Raw genomic sequence first — 18511 nt, 5'->3', positions numbered from 1 at the left:
AATAAGGAAAACGGAAGGGATGTCAATACCGAAAGAAAATTAATGATTAATGGCGGATGATTTACACTCAGCTATTGGCTGGATGTCCTTTGTAGATCCCTTAAGGCGCCGCGGAGAGGGGCACCTGAAGAGTGTGTTGAGATGGTGGCAGGCTTTAACGTCTGGCTTGCATGAGATCAAAGTTTGGAGGAAGTCAAGGAGAGATTATGAAACTGACACAGACACCAGTGATGAATAGGTTCATTAAAAACAACATAAGGGCTAGTGTTTTTCCACTCATATATTAAGATGGTGGAAATTCCCAAACCAGAGGGGCCCATGAAATAAAATATTGGGGACAGTTCTTTTGAGGTATGAGAAAATGACAATTGGAAAAACAGAAATAATTAATATGATCATTAAAAAACAGGTTATATAAAAGATAAATGTCTTCCCGCTTGACATAATGGGGGCATTTCTTATCAAAAAAGGTACACTTTTGTATGCAAAAAAGATATATAAGGAATAAGCTTTTAGACCTTAGAGCAGGATCCCAGAATTTGGCTTCAGAAGATATCTACGAGCTGTTGAAGAGAGAGCAACGCAAGACAGTCAAGCTGGAGTGGCGCGCTCCCTCTGCGCGCCACTCCAGGATATGGATATGGAGAGAGGAGTGACGTACGCGGTGCGGACTCAGGTGAAGAAAGAGCCACGCAGAACAATTATAACAAAGTGGTAGTTTATAATCTATATTACTTGTAGAAGTAGGAAAAGTAACATATTATAAGTTTACTTTTATATATCTTTTATTTCTTATTAGGATACTATATAAAGTAGAAAAATGTAGAGAAATTATCATATTTAGATAAATATAATATTATAGGAATAGTTTCTTTTTAAACGTCAAGAAGGGGGAGCTATAGGATAAGGCTAAGGCCAAAGAGGATGGATATAGGTATATCCATAGGTATATATATAAGAGGGGTATATGTAACTTGCATGTGATTAGCAAACTGCAAAAGATGATATGTACACTGTAATCTGTACAACTCTATTCTTTTGATTGATTATAATAAAGTATATCTTACTATAATCATATGTGATAAAGATTCTTTAGAGGAATACATTGAATACAGGACATCGATTACCAGATTTGCATCACACCCTTCACTTCGAGACTGGGCTGGAAGTTCAGTAGAACTTACCAGGGCTCCAGGACGTTCGGAGTACTTGAGTTCGTCCCCGAGACACCTCATTGTGAGGTACTGCTCGTGGGAACGTGAGGTCTGAGCTCGGCAAGGGGTCCGTGGCTCACGACAAGGTCACTGTACAACTCACTACAAATGATACATACCTCACTGAACCAGTGTTGGAGCTAACAAGATACAGCAAATTGAGAAGAGTCTTTAGAGTGACTGCCTGGATAAAGAGATTCATAACAAATGCTCTAACAAAAACAAAGACACAAGGAGAACTGACAGCGGATGAGCTCTTCGAGGCAGAAAGGTACTGGGTCAAAGTAACACAACAACAGAGCTTCAGTCAGGAGATCAAGCTACTGAAGGCAGGAAAGAACCTAAACAATGACTGTAAGATCAAGGAACTCAAACCGTTCTTGGATGAACACGAACTGATCAGTGTGGGAGGAAGACTGCAACAGTCCAACTTCACATTCAGAGAACAGCACCCATGGGTTCTGCCTAGCAAACATAGATACTCAGAAATGCTGATACAGTCCTGTCATGAGAAGGTGATGCATTCAGGAGTAAGAGACACTCTAGTACAAGTCAGAGAGAGATACTGGATTATGCGTGCTAGGCAGCAAGTCAAGAGTGTTGTGGCAAAATGCACAGTCTGCAAGAGATTCAAGGCAAAGGCTGGACGGCAGACCACTGCACCTTTACCAAGAGACCGAATCACTGAATCTCCACCATTCAAAGTCACAGGAGTGGATTTTGCAGGACCACTTTATGTGAAAGCAGATGGTTCTGTAAGGAAGTCATACATTGCACTCTTCACCTGTGCTGTAACCAGAGCAGTGCATTTTCGAGCTGGTCTCAGATCAGTCAACAGAGACATTCCTGTTAGCTCTGAAAAGATTCATCACTAGAAGAGGATTATGCAAGGTAATCTACTCAGACAATACAAGAACCTTCAAGAGAGCTGATCAGGACTTGAAGGAGCTGTGGAAAGCCAGAAAGGATCCCCAACTCTTGGAGTTCTTCTCAGAAAGGGGCATCACCTGGAGGTTCATCGCAGAGCGAGCAGCCTGGTGGGGCGGATTCTGGGAGAGGCTTGTCAGATCAGTAAAAACATGCCTGAAGAAAGTTCTTGGAAGAGCTTCACTCAACTTTGAAGAGATGTGCACAGTCCTGACAGAGGTTGAGGCTATCCTAAACTCTACTTCATTGTGCACGAATGTCAGAGGCCTAGACGAGCCACATCCACTGACCCCAGCACACTTCCTGGTGGGCAAACGACTCACATTGCTACCACCCAAGCCATTTCCGGCTGACACACAGCATCCAACTTCCAAAAGGGAAGAGATCACCTGTAGATGGAAGTACAGACAGAGACTAACAACCAGCTTCTGGAATAGCTGGCGTAAGGATTACCTACTGGACTTGAAATGAGCACATCGCTGTGACACACCGCCATCCACCCCACTGAAAGTGGGTGACGTTGTACTCATTGGAGAAGACACATCCAGACAAACCTGGAAACTGGGAAGAATCAAAGAACTGTTTCCAGGCCGAGATGGTCTTGTTAGATCGTGCTCAGTTCGCACTACCTCAGGGACTTTGTTGAGGAGGCCTATTCAGTTGCTGTACTGTTTGGAGATTTAGATGAACAAAGTAGTTCATCGGGGGGAGAGTGTTGCAACTTAATGGGTTACATAGTTAAGGTTAATTGCTGGATGTTTGAATTATTATTATTTACAGTTAAAAAGAACAAGCAGAAAAGATCCATTTAAATTTCATTATGATTTATTGATAATTGACATGTATGTGTTTGTATCGGTTAATTAAGGGTTAACCAAAAATACCGATAATGCCTTGCGTCGAAAACAGGAAATAAGAAGTTTGTTTTGAGAGTTGATAACACATGTTAAGTGAAGCTCAGGTAGCTAGCCTAGTCCATTGTTCATTCTTTTTGTAATGTTTATCTCCCGAAATTTGAGATGAAGAAGTTTCATTTCATATCCGTCGTCCTGCCATTATTTGAAGGTAGTTATTCTACAACCAGTTTAAGTGATTAACACAGCAAAGAAACAAGCTAGCTCAATTCCTAACCTCTGCTGTTCAAAGTGCCAATTACAAATCAAACTTTACAGCGTCTAGTGGACAGTCCGCAGCGAAAATTATGCACTTAATAATGACTAGGACAACTTTCGCGAGTCTCATATACGCTAGCGTCACTCTGACACGCCTACTTAAATAGCCTACAATCGCTCACAAGCAATATCAAATCAAAGCTAATCTATTGACAAATTCCAGAGCTATTTAAAACAAACGTTCAATCACTTGACAGGTATTCAACCAGTATAAGTGATTAACACAGCAACAGAAACACGCTAGCTCAAGTCCTAACCTCTGCTGTTCAAAATGGCAATTACAAATCAAACTTTACAGTGTCTAGTGGACAGTCCGCAGCGATACCAGCACACCTGGTTAAAATTATGCAGTTAATAATGACTAGGACAACTTTCGCGAGTCTTATAGACGGTAGCGTCGCTAAGACACGCCTATTTAAATCGCCTACAATCGCTCACAAGAAATATCAAATCAAAGCTAATCTATTGACAAATTCCAGAGCTACTTAAAACAAACGTTCAATCACTTGACAGGTATGCAACCAGTATAAGTGATTAACACAGCAATACAAACAAGCTAGCTCAAGTCCTAACCTCTGCTGTTCAACGTGGCAATTACAAATCAAACTTTACAGCGTCTAGTGGATGGTCCGCAGCAATACCAGCACACCTGGTTAAAATTATGCACTTAATAATGACTAGGACAACTTTAGCGAGTCTTATAGACGGTAGCGTCGCTAAGACACGCCTATTTAAATCGCCTACAATCGCTCACAAGAAATATCAAATCAAAGCTAATCTATTGACAAATTCCAGAGTTATTTAAAACAAGCGTTCAATCACTTGACAGGTATGCAACCAGTATAAGTGATTAACACAGCAATAGAAACAAGCCAGCTCAAGTCCTAACCTCTGCTGTTCAAAATGGCAATTACAAATCAAACTTTACAGCGTCTAGTGGACTGTGTGCAGCGATACCAGCACACCTGGTTAAATTTATGCACTTAATAATGACTAGGACAATTTTCCCGAGTCTGATATACGCTAGCGTCGCTCTGACACACCTAGTTAAATCACCTACAATCGCCCACAAGCAATATCAAATCAAAGCTAATCTATTGACAAATTCCAGAGCTATTTAAAACAAACGTTCAATCACTTGACAGGTAGGCAACCAGTATAAGTGATTAACACAACAATACAAACACGCTTGCTCAAGTCCGAACCTCTGCTGTTCAAAATGGCTATTACAAATCAAACTTTACAGCGTCTAGTGGACAGTGCGCAGCGATACCAGCACACCTGGTTAAATTCATGCACTTAATAATGACTAGGACAACTTTCGCGAGTCTCATATACGCTAGCGTCACTCTGACACGCCTACTTAAATAGCCTACAATCGCTCACAAGCAATATCAAATCAAAGCTAATCTATTGACAAATTCCAGAGCTATTTAAAACAAACGTTCAATCACTTGACAGGTATGCAACCAGTATAAGTGATTAACACAGCAACAGAAACACGCTAGCTCAAGTCCTAACCTCTGCTGTTCAAAATGGCAATTACAAATCAAACTTTACAGCATCTAGTGGACAGTCCGCAGCGATACCAGCACACCTGGTTAAAATTATGCATTTAATAATGACTCGGTCAACTTTCGCGAATCTAATATACGCTAGCGTCGCTCTGACACGCCTATTTAAATTGCCTACAATCGCTCACAAGCAATATCAAATCAAAGCTAATCTATTGACAAATTCCAGAGCTATTTAAAACAAACGTTCAATCACTTGACAGGTAAGCAACCAGTATAAGTGATTAACACAGCAATAGAAACACGCTAGCTCAAGTCCTAACCTCTGCCGTTCAAAATGGCAATTTCAAATCAAACTTTACAGCGTCTAGTGGACAGTCCGCAGCGATACCAGCACACCTGGTTAAAATTATGCACTTAATAATGACTAGGACAACTTTCGCGAGTCTTATAGACGCTAGCATCGCTCTCACACGCCTATTTAAATCGCCTACAATCGCTCACAAGCAATATCAAATCAAAGCTAATCTATTGACAAATTCCAGAGCTATTTAAAACATACTGGTTGCATACCTGTGAAGTGATTAAAAGTTTAAGTGATTAACACAGCAATAGAAACAAGCTAACTCAAGCCCTAACCTCTGCTGTTCAAAATAGCAATTACAAATCAAACTTTACAGTGTCTAGTGGAGAGTCCGCAGCGATACCAGCACACCTGGTTTAAATTATTCACTTAATAATGACTAGGACAACTTTTGCGAGTCTGATATACGCTAGCGTCGCTCTGACACACCTACTTAAATCGCCCACAATCACTCACAAGCAATATCAAATCAAAGCTAATCTACTGACAAATTCCAGAGCTATTTAAAACAAACGTTTAATCACTTCACAGGTATGCAACCAGTATAAGTGATTAACACAGCAATAGAAACAAGCTAGCTCAAGTCCTAACCTCTGCTGTTCAAAATGGCAATTACAAATCAAACTTTACAGCGTCTAGTGGACTGTGCGCAGCGATACCAGCACACCTGGTTAAAATTATGCACTTAATAATCACTAGGACAACTTTCGCGAGTTTTGTATACGCTAGTGTCGCTCTGACATGCCTATTTAAATCGTATATATCCTGTTATGGTTATATTTGTTGTATATGCATTATTTCCAATAAAAAGAAATACCACCCCTAAAATCTGGTTGGCCACCCCAGTGCCACCCCACACATTGTCAGTCTGTTTTTATGAATATAGTCTTTTCCATTTTGCTGCCACTGTATAAAAGCTTCCAAATATGCGTCAAAAGCCCGCCTGTCAGAAGCGCAAATCTGATTGGCCACCCCATTGGCATGTCATTAGTTGTTTTGCCAGTCAATCCGTTTTTATAAAGGCACAGTTTTTACCATTTGTAAGGCTAGGCTAGAGATTTTGTGCTGCAAAAATCGTGAGAGGACAGCTTCTATGGTGAATTTACTTCTAAGTGAAATTAAGCTTTATTTTGCTCTTGTCAGGATGACAGGTTGAACATTTTGAATCTTATGGTTGAAATATGAATGTTAAGGTTATGGTTATTTAAGTAACCGTCATTAAATAACATCAAACTAGCTAGCTAGCTGACGTTAGCTTGTGTTACTAGGGAGGACAAAGTGGAGCTTTAGAATGTAGACCGTTGTGTGTGCGCGTGAGTTCGCCAACACATTTCTCACAGAAAACGTAATTTGTCCACTTTTTTACTTCGCAGTAGAGGTGATCAAACTTACAATAACTAAGTGCAAGCGTGATCTAATCCTTTACTGGTCTCTGTACGAGGTTAGCATGATGTAGCTAGCATATGTGAATTGCACAAAGCCATACAATTTGCTTTTTAACGGAACTTGGTCATTTGAACAATATAAATAAAAGCATTCGATTACGTCCAACGGTACGAAAATTTCTGTCGCACCGTCCATAAATGGCAAAAGTCCCACCATAGGTGTAGTGGCACTCTGTTCACCTTTTCCTTTCCTCAAATGTACCGCTTGTTGGAGTCAGTCTTACAAAACAGTATTCGCCACGCGTACGACGAGACAAGATATCTTTCCTTTTTTTTGTTTAATTAGAAAACATTATAATGTCAAACGTACGGTCAAAAAACTGTGTTGCTTCCAATAGCATCTGACTCAAAAAACTAACCAAAGTTACGATTACGTCATTACAAACGGAAGTACAAAAAATATAGACGTTTTTATCATTTATACATTACTAAATTATGCATTCTAGACCAATATGTATCTTATGCACATTAATGAAATTATCATTACCAAATAATAAATTGTTTTTAGTTAAATTATTATTAATGAACCTTTTCCTCATTGGCTCTTCCATTACCCGGCCCCCAATTGGTTAGACAGGAGGACTAAGCAATTGTCAAACCTAAACATTAAGAGCCAAACTACTTTTAATGTCCATGAACTATCAAAACTTATATTTGTTTCTTGTGATTCTTCCTTTCTTTCATTTTTCTTCTGAAATCTTCTCACTCAATCTTCCCTCCTGGAATTGCTTCTTGCAACAAGCACAGTTTGTTTATAGGCCTTTCCAGAATGCTGGTCTTTGTTTTTGTCTTCGCTCTTCGTACTGTTCCACTGGAATCTGGCAACGTTTCAACTACTCTCCCCATGGGCCAGGAATTGCGAGGGACTGTCCACTAGTAGGACAACATCTCCAGCTGTGAAGTTTCTTCTTGGCCTTGACCATTTCTGGCATTCCTGGAGGAGTGGAAGATACTCATGCGTCCATCTAGTCCAGAATAAGTCCACAAGATTTTGGACTTGCTTCCATCACTTTCTTGTGTACGTGTCGTCTTTGCTGAATATGCCCGGGGGCATGCTGGGTTGAGACGTCAGCAGCAATAAATGATTAGGTGTTAGAGGCTCGAGGTCGTTCGGGTCGTCCAAGACACTTGCGAGCGGCCTGTTGTTGATGATGCTCTCGACCTCACACATTATTTTCTGAATGCAATCGTCATTCACGGCTTGCTCTTTCAATAGAGAATTCAGGATTCTTCTCACTGTTCTAATTTGTCTTTCCCAAACCCCGCCCTGGTGGGAAGCAGCTGGGCTGTTAAATATCCACTTGATTCCTTTTGGTTGCAAGGCTCTTTCAATCTTGTCATTATTGAGGTGTTGAATTGCTTCTCTCAACTCCCTTTCAGCACCCACAAAGTTTGTGCCGTTGTCAGAGCGCATGATGGTGACTTGACCTCTTCTGCATACAAAACGGCAAATTGCGTTGATGCAGGAGTCTGTGTCGAGGCTGTCTGCAACTTTGATGTGCACGGCTCTGAGGGTGAGGCAGGTGAACAACACTCCATACCTTTTAACTGTGCTCTGGCCCCGCTTTACGTGAAATGGCCCGAAATAGTCAGTCAGTCAATAGTCAGTCAATAGACAGTATTCGTAAAAGGAGGTTTGCCGGGCAAGAGGCGATCTTTGGGTAGGTTCGCCATCTTTTGCTCTCCAACCTTTCCATTAATCCTACGACAAACTGTGCACTCATAGATTTGTTTTCTAATTGCAGAATTGGCTTGCGGGATCCAATACTTGCGTCTTAATTGTGCCAAGACATAACTGCGTCCGCAGTGTCCTGTTCATTGGTGTATGTCTGTCAATATCAGTGTGGCAACTCTGCTGCGCTTAGAGAGAATTGCGGGATGTTTGGTAGTCTCTGGCATGGCCGACTTGTTGAGTCTTCCACCAACTCTCAAAGTGCGATCTTGAAGAATCGGATCTAGCTTGAACAGCTGACTGCTGCTACTTTGTTTTTCTGCAGAGCTTTGATTTTTTTCCCCGTAATGCTGTCCTTGGCTATACTGAATTATTTCTAATTCTGCAATGACCAGATCGTCCAAGGTAAGGTAAGTTCTTTTCAATTACTGTTCTATATTTCTCCATATATGTTGTTCTAACTTTGGCTTTTCAGGGTCCTTTTCGGTTTGATTGATTGTTTTTGAAAACAATTTTCTCTTCTCTTTCAATTGCTGCAAAGTTTTCTTTAGTTTTTCTTTAGTTCTTTAGTCTTTAGTTAATCCAGGCCACTGACCTTTTTAGTTTATGCCAGTCTGAGTAATAGTTGATCAGTTCATTCATTGGTTCCATGTTATCTTCAACTTTGATTGTGTTCACTATAACTGTGTTCTTGACCTCAGGATCATCTTGAAAGCTGTCGTTCATTTGAACAGGTTGTTTTTCGGCCAATCACATTCATTGCTCAGCAAGAAGTTTGGTCCATTAATCCATGTTCCACCTTCTATCAAATGATTGGCCTTCAGACCTCTGCTGGATTGATCTGCAGGATTTCCTGTTGTTCTAATGTACTTCCATTGAGATGGCTCGGTGGCTTCTCGGATCAGTGTGATTCTGTTCGCAACAACGGTTTTGAAACGAGCAGATTCACTGTCAATGTACCTGAGCACTGTGGTGCTGTCTGTCCAGAAGATGGACTTTTGCAGTGGAAGTTCTTGACGTAACATCTTGTCTACCTTCACTGCCACGACTGCTGCTGTTAACTCGAGTCTTGGGATTGTGACCTGTTTGAGTGGGGCCACTCTTGACTTCCCCATCAGGAAAGAACAATGTTTCTTGCCTTGTTTGTTTTCTAGCAGCAGATAGGACACAGTGTCATATGCGTACTCTGAGGCATCATAAAAATTATGTAACTGCGCTGTGGCAGTGCATCCAAAGTCGGAACGTTTTAAACACCTGTTCACATGGAAGTCGGAGAGGTAAGTAACATCTTCTTGCCATCTTTTCCAACTGTCAGCATGTTTTTCACCAATTTTCTCATCCCATCCATGTTGCTCTTTACAGAGATCTTTCAGCAGGAGCTTAGCAGACAAGATGACCGGTTAACGACAGATGAAATGCCTCTTCTAGTCATTGGCTTGTCTTGCAGCTTCATGCTGTAGGTGAAAGTGTCTGTTTCTGTGTCCCACTTTACGCCAAGAGCCCTCTTGACTGGCAGAGCATCATGGCTTAGATCCAGATCTTTCACTTCACTGGCTCTGTGTACTTCGGGAATGAACATTAACACTTTCCTGCTGTTGCTCATCCATTTTGTTAAAGTGAAACCTCCACTGGCACACAATGTGCTAAGATCCCTAGCCAAGGTCATTGTCTTCTGTAGCTACGCTCTTCAAGCAGTCATCCACATAGAAGTTGCGCAGGACTTTTTGAACAGCCTCTGGAGGTGCCGTGACTTTGGTCCTCAGCAGTTCTTCATCGCAGCGACACTTGGCGATGAAGTGGCTCCAAAGAGGTGCACTGTCATTCTAAATTCTTCCATGGGTTTGTTCAGCTTGCCATTGGGCCACCAAAGAAAACGTAGGAGATCTGCGTCTTTTTGTGCCACCTTCACTTCAAAACATTGACTCGATGTCTGCCATCATAGCTATTGTCTCCTCACAAAATCTTGAGAGGACACCAACTAGCGTGTTGGTCAGGTCAGGTCAGGTCCTTGTAGTAACTTACTATTCAGAGACTGGTCCTGAAACGAGGCTGTGCAATCGAAGACCACTCGTATCTTTCTTTTCTTCGGGTGATACACCCCGTGGTGTGGTATGTAGAACACCCTGTTGCTGTCACGTTTCAACTGGTCTGCTGGAACTTGGATAGCGTAGCCTTCGCCAATGATGGTTTCCATGAAGCCTTTGTAGTCTTCAAAGAACTCAGGATTCTTCTTGAACTTTCTGAGCAAACTGGCTGCGCGCTGTTCCGCCACACAATGGTTATTAGGCATTTGAAGCTTCTCGTCCTTGAGTGGCAATCCAATGCTGTAATGTCCATTCTCAAAAATCGTTGTTTGCTGCACAGACTGCATGAACTGTTTTTCTTCTTGAGACATCTCTTCTTTGTCGTCGTAGTTGCGCTCTGGAAAATCAGCATTGTACTGTTGGACCAGTATCTTCTCAATTTCCATCACAGAAAGCCTGTTCACTGAATAATGAGACAGTTTGTCCCCTGTGTCACTCAGTTCCTTCTGTATGGGCCTGTTCACGACCCAGCCTATGGCAGTCTTCACCAATATTACATAACTGTTCATGAGTTTCTGTTCTCCAGGTTTGTCTTGACCCATGGTGCTGAGAAGTATTTGTGTTGGTTTCCCTTTCACGTTCAGTTTCTTTCGCAGATCTTCTGTGCAAAACGTTGCTGTGGTTCCCGGGTCCATAACGGCATACGTTTCCACATACTGGTCACTCCTGTTTGACTTGATCTTTAATGGTACTATTGACAGCACACATTCAAGTTCTCCAGCCCCCGTGAGGCTACAGGACTCTTGCATGAAAAAACTTGAGCGCACAATACTTTGTTTCCATGAGCACCATCATTCTTGTCAGGTGAGACAGAACCTTCTTCTTTCACTATGTGTAGAATATCTGGATGCTTTAATGCACATTCTTTACACTGAATTTTTCTTTTGCATAACTTGCTGAGATGTCCAGAAATTAAGCACCCAAAACATAAACCTTTTGACTTCAAGAATTCCATGCGTTCTTTGTGTGGCTGATTCTTGATCTTGCTGCATGAAGCTAGGGTGTGAGCTTGCTGGCAATACAAACACGGCTTCTCAAAGGCATTCCCTGTTTTGCTCGTATATGTTCCTTGAGGCCTTTTGTTTTCAACAGAAACATTGGTGGCAAAACTGCTTCCACGGATTTCTCTCCTCACAGGATGCCTTTCCTTTTGATCAGTTTTTCCAGTTGTGTTTGGTTGGTTGTCTGGTATATTACCAAAGAGGGGAACCATTGCTATTTTAGCTATTTTGGCGGTCGATGTAACTCACCAAATCGTCAAACTTCGCTCTACTGCCTCTTCGCTCTTTGATATCGTAGGCTTGAGCACGCCAACGTACTTTCATTTTGTAAGGTAGTTTGGACACCACCGTCCTCATGTTCGTAGGGTTCTCCATCTCCTTTAAAAATTCAATGTCTTCCATAGTCTTGCGACATCCAACTAAAAACATTCCGTATGAACTTAATGCTTTTCCGTCATCAGACTTGATCTGTGGCCATTTGAGGGCTTTATCAATGTATGCACTGGCGATCCGTAGTTCGTCCCCATAATGCTTATGAAGCTTCGCTTCGCTATAGCCTCTGGTAGGTGGCAGGTGAGTACAACTGCGAACTAGCTCTTGGGGTTCACCGGCCGTAAATTGTTCCAAGAAGTACAATTTGTCTTGATCATTGTCCGTCTTCTTATTGAGTGCTCAAACGCTTTGATGAAGGATTTGTATTGCAGTGCGTCACCCTTGAACACAGGAATATCTCTTGTTGGTAGCTGGGATTGCTTCTGTTGTTTTACTAATAACTTGGTGATTACATTCTGTTTTTGCATGACTTCTAATATGCTGCCACCTCTTAACTTGGGCATTATAATTGAAGTCTTCCTGAACCACTTGTGGTACTCGGGTGTGCAGCATTTGCGGTTGAGCTTGAAAGTTTGCATTTGCCAGCTGAGGAAGCGAAACGCTGGTTCCTTCCCACTTCACATTCCCACCTCTTAGCTTTTGTACTTGCACGTGGCTACTCAAACCATCTTCTGATCTTTCATATTCTTTAAGCACTTTTAATTTTGCACTGCTTTCAGCTAATGCAGTCTCCAACTCGAGTTCTTCTTTTTTAGCTTTGATTCCGGCTTCTTCTAACTCAAGTTCTTGTTTTTTCTTAAGTGCCGCAGCACGTTCTAGCAGGGCAGCATGCTCCGCCTATTGTCTAACACGTGTTGACGAAATACGACTCACTTGAGATCCATAAGGGCTGGCGTGTCCAACTTTGTTGACACCAACCTGTGAAACACTGTCATTTGGTTTAACAGTATCCTGCAGTTCAACCACAATATCACACTCCTTTTGTAGTGCCATTCACTTTTAGCAGCGCGGATTCTCGCACAGCTGCAATCCAACTTTTACTTGTTTTCATAAAATCCCTGATGGATGCCATTTTAGGTTTGAACCAGTTCTCTTGATCAAACATTTTTTCTTCTTCAGACAAAAGACTTGCAACTTTGTTGTTGAAGTGAATAAACTTCATTTGAGCAAGTGCAAAATCATTTTCCATCACATCATTTACACTTTGCAAGTTTTGATCATCACTCATCAATGTCTCTACTTCATTTAATTTACTTGTCAAGACTCCTAATTTTCGTCTCCTTAAAGCAACGCATTTTTGCAATTTCACTTCCAATGCTTTCTCTGTTAGTTTGCGTGACCTTCCCTGCTCCATGTCGGCACATCCATATTCCTTTTCATCAGCCATCTTATAAATTGCAGAGAAAATGCTCAAGTTGCTTGCAAAAGTTTAAAAGCACTTTGTTCCAGTTGCAGTTTCCAAATGCAAAACAACTTCTCTAATAAAGCAAAACTCCACATTGGTTGCTAGCAATATGTGCTCGCACAGCTGAAATCCACGCAACGTATTCAGCACAGAAAAGCAATTCCAATCCACTTTATTTCGGTCCGAACTCACTAATTAGCCTAATAAATCCGAGTTACGTCTTCTTCTCGTAATGCACATGGATAATAGGAAGATTTCCGGTACCTTGTCTTGGAGAATACTTCAAAGGATTACCCGTTTCTGCCTCAGCTTCTTTGGGTGAGCTCCCATCCCTTTTTCCTGAGCAGCTAGCCACGTACTCCCCGCGTGCAGACAAGTTCTGGCTTAGCTTCACTTAACAAGCTGTTTGACTAATAGGGTAGGTGCACCAGAGGTGCGCAAGATGGCGTCGTTCGATTTCCGGCTTGCACGGCAACTTCCGGTCTGGTTTGTTGCTAGAAGAGATGTCTTCGTTTTACACTAGGTGTTTGCAGGACCTCCCGAAAATCACGGTAAACGATGTACACCGCATCGTGAGTGCTTCCTCGGTCGCCCATACGAGCAAAAGGGAAAAGGGGTTTAAAATGTATATTTCGAGCTACATCGACAACTGGCTGCCTCGCAACTAACGTTACCTTACTACTTTGTTTTTACTAGTCAGCTAATGTTGCTAACTTACATCTACATTCACAATTCACAAAATGAGTAACGTTACATTCTTGTCTAACGTAAATATGTCTTTTTTTCAGTATCAAACAAAGATAAAAGTACACGAGAGGTCAGCGTCAGGGCGACCAGCTACAGATCCATGAGAAAGCATGAGAAACCGCATGATTTGAGAGTAGGAGGATGCGCAGTTAGTTAGCTAGCTCTAGTTCTCAGTCATGTTCTGGGGAGTCAGTGTTGCCAGAGTTTGGATGTTAGGCAAAAACACCAGTCAGTGATTTGTATGTTCACACTTTTGAAATTTAGTTGCAGCATGTTTAGCGTCCCCAGAAAATGGTTTGAGGATTGCTGTTCCATGTTCAAATGAAGACCGATAATTCTACTACCTTTTAATGAAATATGAACAATATCTTCATGACATGCATTTTCTATGCCTTACTATTTCAGGTTATCTTGAAGGACTCATGCCCTGTGGAGCTCATACATGCACAGTGCTCCTGTGTCGCTGGTACTGCCTTATGCAACCACACTGTAGCTCTGTTGTATCAGTCTGCACATTATTCGCAGCTGAAGACTCCAGTGGTCCCGCCTGTCCTGAGCTGCACAGAGAGTGAGCAGCGTTGGCACAAGCCAAGAACAATGGTACGTTGTATGTATATATGCATGAAGGCCTACATAAGAGCGCATGACATCAATATCTCAACAAATGTCTTTCAATTAAATAGGGTGTGAAGCCAGGCCCAGTGGATAAAATGGTTGTCTTGTCTGCGAGGCCTAAACCAACACAGACGACGATGGCTGATGGCGTGAGGTAAGTTCTGAAATGTAAATCAGACATAATTTACAATAACACCACTCGCACATCCAGTTATCTGGTACTGCAGGTGCATACAACTAATCAGCAAGTTAATTCCCTTATTCAGCAAGTATCAAAAGTTAATCCAACACATTATGAACAGAAAGTTAGAGAATACTTTTAATGACATTTTTATGTTTACACAGGAGCACACTCTACAAGGCTTATCAAGGAGAACTATCAGACCTCTCTCTTCTGCAAGTGTCAGAGATTTATAAAGACATGGCCTGTGCACCACTGATTACCACTATGGGCATCTCCAGTGAGGTCCCGTTGGTGGACTCTGCACTTGGAAAGGTCCAGGCAGGAAGTCCACTGTCGTATCAGCAACCGCTGACCACAAGCAGGCAAATAACCTTCCACCCAGATGCCCCTCCCCCACCACCCCTTCCTCTGCAGCACTACAGACTGGACCCATCAAACTGCATGTTCGTGTGCAGCGAAAAGGAACAGCTGTTTATAGCATCGTTGGAGACCACGTGGGATATGGCTCACAAAATTGAAGCTGCAACCAAGGACCAGAGTATGGTTTCAGAATGGCATCAGCTGAGAAGGCCGCGCCTCACCTCCTCCCACTTCAGGGAGGTGTGCCATGTTAGAGGACCGACTTCAGCTGAACACCTAGCTGACAGGATCCTGCGAGGGACTCCTCAGACACTAGCGATGAAGAGGGGTCTAGAAATGGAGGCAGGTGCTGTCCGAGAGTACTGTCAGAGCAATCTTGTGAACTACTCACCATGTGGGTTCGTCATCCACCCTGATGCACCCTGGCTGGGGTCTTCTCCGGATGGATTGATTTACGACCCCACAGAAAGCCCACCATTTGGCCTGCTTGAAGTAAAGTGTCCCCACGCAAAAAGCTATGTTGACTGCTCCTACCTGAAGCTCGAGGGAGGCAACCTGAAGCTGAAGCGACAACACGCTTACTTCTGGCAAGTGCAAGGACAGCTGCTTGTCACAGGACTTGAATGGTGTGACTTTGTGGTGTTTGCTGAGGAGGACATGTTAGTCCAACGGCTCTATAAAGACAGTGGCATTGCAAACACCATCAGAGAAAGGGCAGATCATTTCTTTTTTTACTTTTACATGCCAAGATACCTGACTAATTGAATAAATTATTTGTTGACTTAATTCAATTGGTTATGAATTATTTTTATTTGGTTAATATAATAAACATTTCCATCGTTCTACGAATTTCAGTTCCTTCAAATGGGCTGTTGCCTGCAAATCAGTGTAAAAGGTAAGAGGATCACAGTTTATTTGCAATTATACCATGTTTTGTATAAATACTTGGTTCTGATCTAACTGTACTTTTCTGGTGGATACATGAAAGTGGGTGATTACTTTCTGTAAAAAGGTTTAAATATATAGATTTTATAGAGTGTAATGATGACCATGGTATGTGTGGTATTACGACCTGGTACTCACCGATGTTTCAATAACAAAGAGAGTTGATTACGGCGTAACATTCACTGTCACAAACCCTTCAGAAAGAAGTAACCAGTACGCAGCGTTATAAGGAAGTAAGAGAATGTTTAATAATTACAACGCTAAACAGAGTCCTATACTAATAATATCCTTGTTAATCAAAGGTCCGTGATTCGGAAATCTCCTATATAGTTGCATTCTTCTTGGCATGTGTTGCTCCGCGACGACCACCGGCATTCTTAGCAACGGCTGCATCTGGTCCGGTCTCCAACGTGACGAGATGCTGCATCCTCTTCGTCCAAGTGTGTCTCTCAGCAACGGAATGCATACTCCCCTCCACCTGTAGGGAAACACAAAAACACAGCAGTACCCAGCCCAAAACAGCCAAAAAGCAACAGCATTATACATCCCAAAACACTGGGACGTAACAGTGGTATAAACCACCAGGAGGGATGATTTAAATAACATAGGTGAAAAACATTGGTAATGACCACACGATGTGATCATGAATTTCAATCACATAAAACACAAAAACTAACAATATCACACAATAGTACCTCAGGTCATTACATTTTGTGGCCAATAAATTGACTGAGGGAATTACTTAAAACCATCTTCAAGGCATAACTCAAACCAACTAGCTATCTACCATGAATATGAGTGCAAAGTAATGGGACATTTCTCCATTACTGTATGGCCCATGCTTTCACCAGAGATCCGTTCTGGTAATTAACCAGGAAGCAGGCCACGCTAAACAGCTGATTGATGCTCCCAGTGATGGAGAGGGGAATGACGGTATCAAAAAGCTTGTTCTCCTTCACCCTCCTGATGCACCTCTCCACATGGACCCTCAACCGTGCGATTGACTGCGTCTCTCGAACGTCTTCCTCCAGCATCTGGGTCCTCTTAGACAGGAAGGCCGGCCGGTACACCCTGCAGGGGACCAGGTCATTGATGACGAAGCCCTTGTCAACCATGATGGCCATGTCAGGGGTCAGCAGAGGTATTATTCCTGATTGTTTGAAGATCTCTCTATCACTCACTGAGCCTGCATAGAGGGCTGAAACAAAGGTAATGGCTCCATGTGGTGCCATTCCCAGCATGCTCTTGAAGGTGCAGTGTGACTTGTAGGTTGAAAACACTTCGCTCTGTAAAAGCAGGGAGGACGGTGTTTGGCACAGCGAATTTCAGTACAGTCAATCACGACCTGGGTGTCTGGGTACTTCTCAAATTCGCACGGCAGATGAGCTTTGACAGCTTCTGGTGACATCCATAGACACACTGACCCCAGCAGGTTGTACAGGAAGTTGGCCCATGTGATGACAATCCTACTGGCTGTGGTGCGGTGAATGTCAAAGCGATGGCCTAGATCCCTCAGCGTCATGCCCACTGAAAGGTGCATCAGAAACAAAAACAGCTCATCAACAGGTGCCAGTTTCTGTCAATAGAGAAAAACAAAGAGACATTATGTTCAGCAGCTGATATAACCAACATGTAATGGAACAGTTTTTAAAATGTCCAGTCCAAAGAAAAAAAAAAAACATACACATACCTTTGCCCTTAAGGTAATTTTCTCTTCAAGGTCAGTAGAGGCTCCCTTAGCCCGGGAGACGCTCACAATTTTGGAGGTAGATGGCTCGATCAAGTGCCAGAAGCACATGAAATGCTCATAGGTAACAAACCTTAGGACACAGGCCATAATACATGCCGTGTTAGTTTCAGATTTGTATCTGTACAGTTCTTATACTACAAGCATACATTTGTTAAAATATAGTCCAGTACTTATTGCAATCTACTGCGTGTGTGAGAGAGAGAGGCATGGTGGGGGTGGAGAGACTGAACAGGTGAGTTAATTTGGCAGGGGCGATTCAATTAAATTATTAAATAATTAATCATTAAATCAGACATGCCTGGTGTAAAACCGAATGTCCTCATCAGAACCTGCAAATCGCCTGAATTTGGATTGTAGCTGGACGGTCTCTAGTTGTTTCTGGAGAAATTCTATGCGTTTCATCATTGACTCAATTTGGGCCTGGGCATCATCCAAAGCGGCAGGATTAGGAGCCACGCAATAGTCATGTTCTTGCAGGCAGCTGCTGACATCCATCTCATTATCAGTGGACTCCAGAGCAGGCAGAGGGGCGACAGCAGGACGCTCACGGCGCTCCCACACACCGAGCCTGGGTGCGGGTTTGGAGTATTCATTCCACGCAAGGAGTGTGGGGACAGCTCCTTTCTTGAGCCTCCTTAACACACCTGTAGCTGGCACAGTGAAATCACCCGGTTCAAAATGCCGACTACACACTTTTGTACCCCTGGTGACGGTAAACGCATCCCTCCGAATCTTCGCTAGCCACTTAGCTCTTTCCTCGCCGTTACTAGGGAATACGT

At 42.6% G+C, this 18511-nt stretch overlaps 2 protein-coding genes across 3 annotated transcripts; one reads left to right on the top strand and one right to left on the bottom strand.

The window, feature by feature from the left end:
* The first annotated feature begins 14288 nt into the window (after positions 1-14288).
* LOC133121214 (uncharacterized) lies at positions 14289-15802 on the top strand. Its single transcript, XM_061230416.1, has 3 exons — positions 14289-14478; positions 14562-14647; positions 14839-15802. Exons 1-3 carry the CDS (start codon positions 14476-14478, stop codon positions 15800-15802), a joined length of 1053 nt encoding a protein of 350 aa, XP_061086400.1. The 5' UTR covers positions 14289-14475.
* A 506-nt stretch (positions 15803-16308) lies between these two features.
* LOC133122775 (uncharacterized) lies at positions 16309-18293 on the bottom strand. Of its 2 annotated transcripts, none has more exons than XM_061232925.1 (3): positions 17673-18293; positions 17164-17558; positions 16309-17053 (listed from the first exon to the last, which is right to left on the bottom strand). In XM_061232925.1, exons 1-3 carry the CDS (start codon positions 17817-17819, stop codon positions 16807-16809), a joined length of 789 nt encoding a protein of 262 aa, XP_061088909.1. In that variant the 5' UTR covers positions 17820-18293; the 3' UTR covers positions 16309-16806. The 2 variants fall into 2 exon arrangements, with proteins under 2 accessions (XP_061088909.1, XP_061088910.1); XM_061232926.1 differs by having other exon boundaries at positions 17407-17558; positions 17673-18289.
* Positions 18294-18511: the final 218 nt, after the last annotated feature.

This window comes from Conger conger, chromosome 2 (genome assembly GCF_963514075.1).
Source record: "Conger conger chromosome 2, fConCon1.1, whole genome shotgun sequence".
Classification (NCBI taxonomy): Eukaryota; Metazoa; Chordata; class Actinopteri; order Anguilliformes; family Congridae; genus Conger; species Conger conger.
Note: the sequence above shows the minus strand (reverse complement) of the source record. Positions and strands in the feature narration are given on the sequence as shown.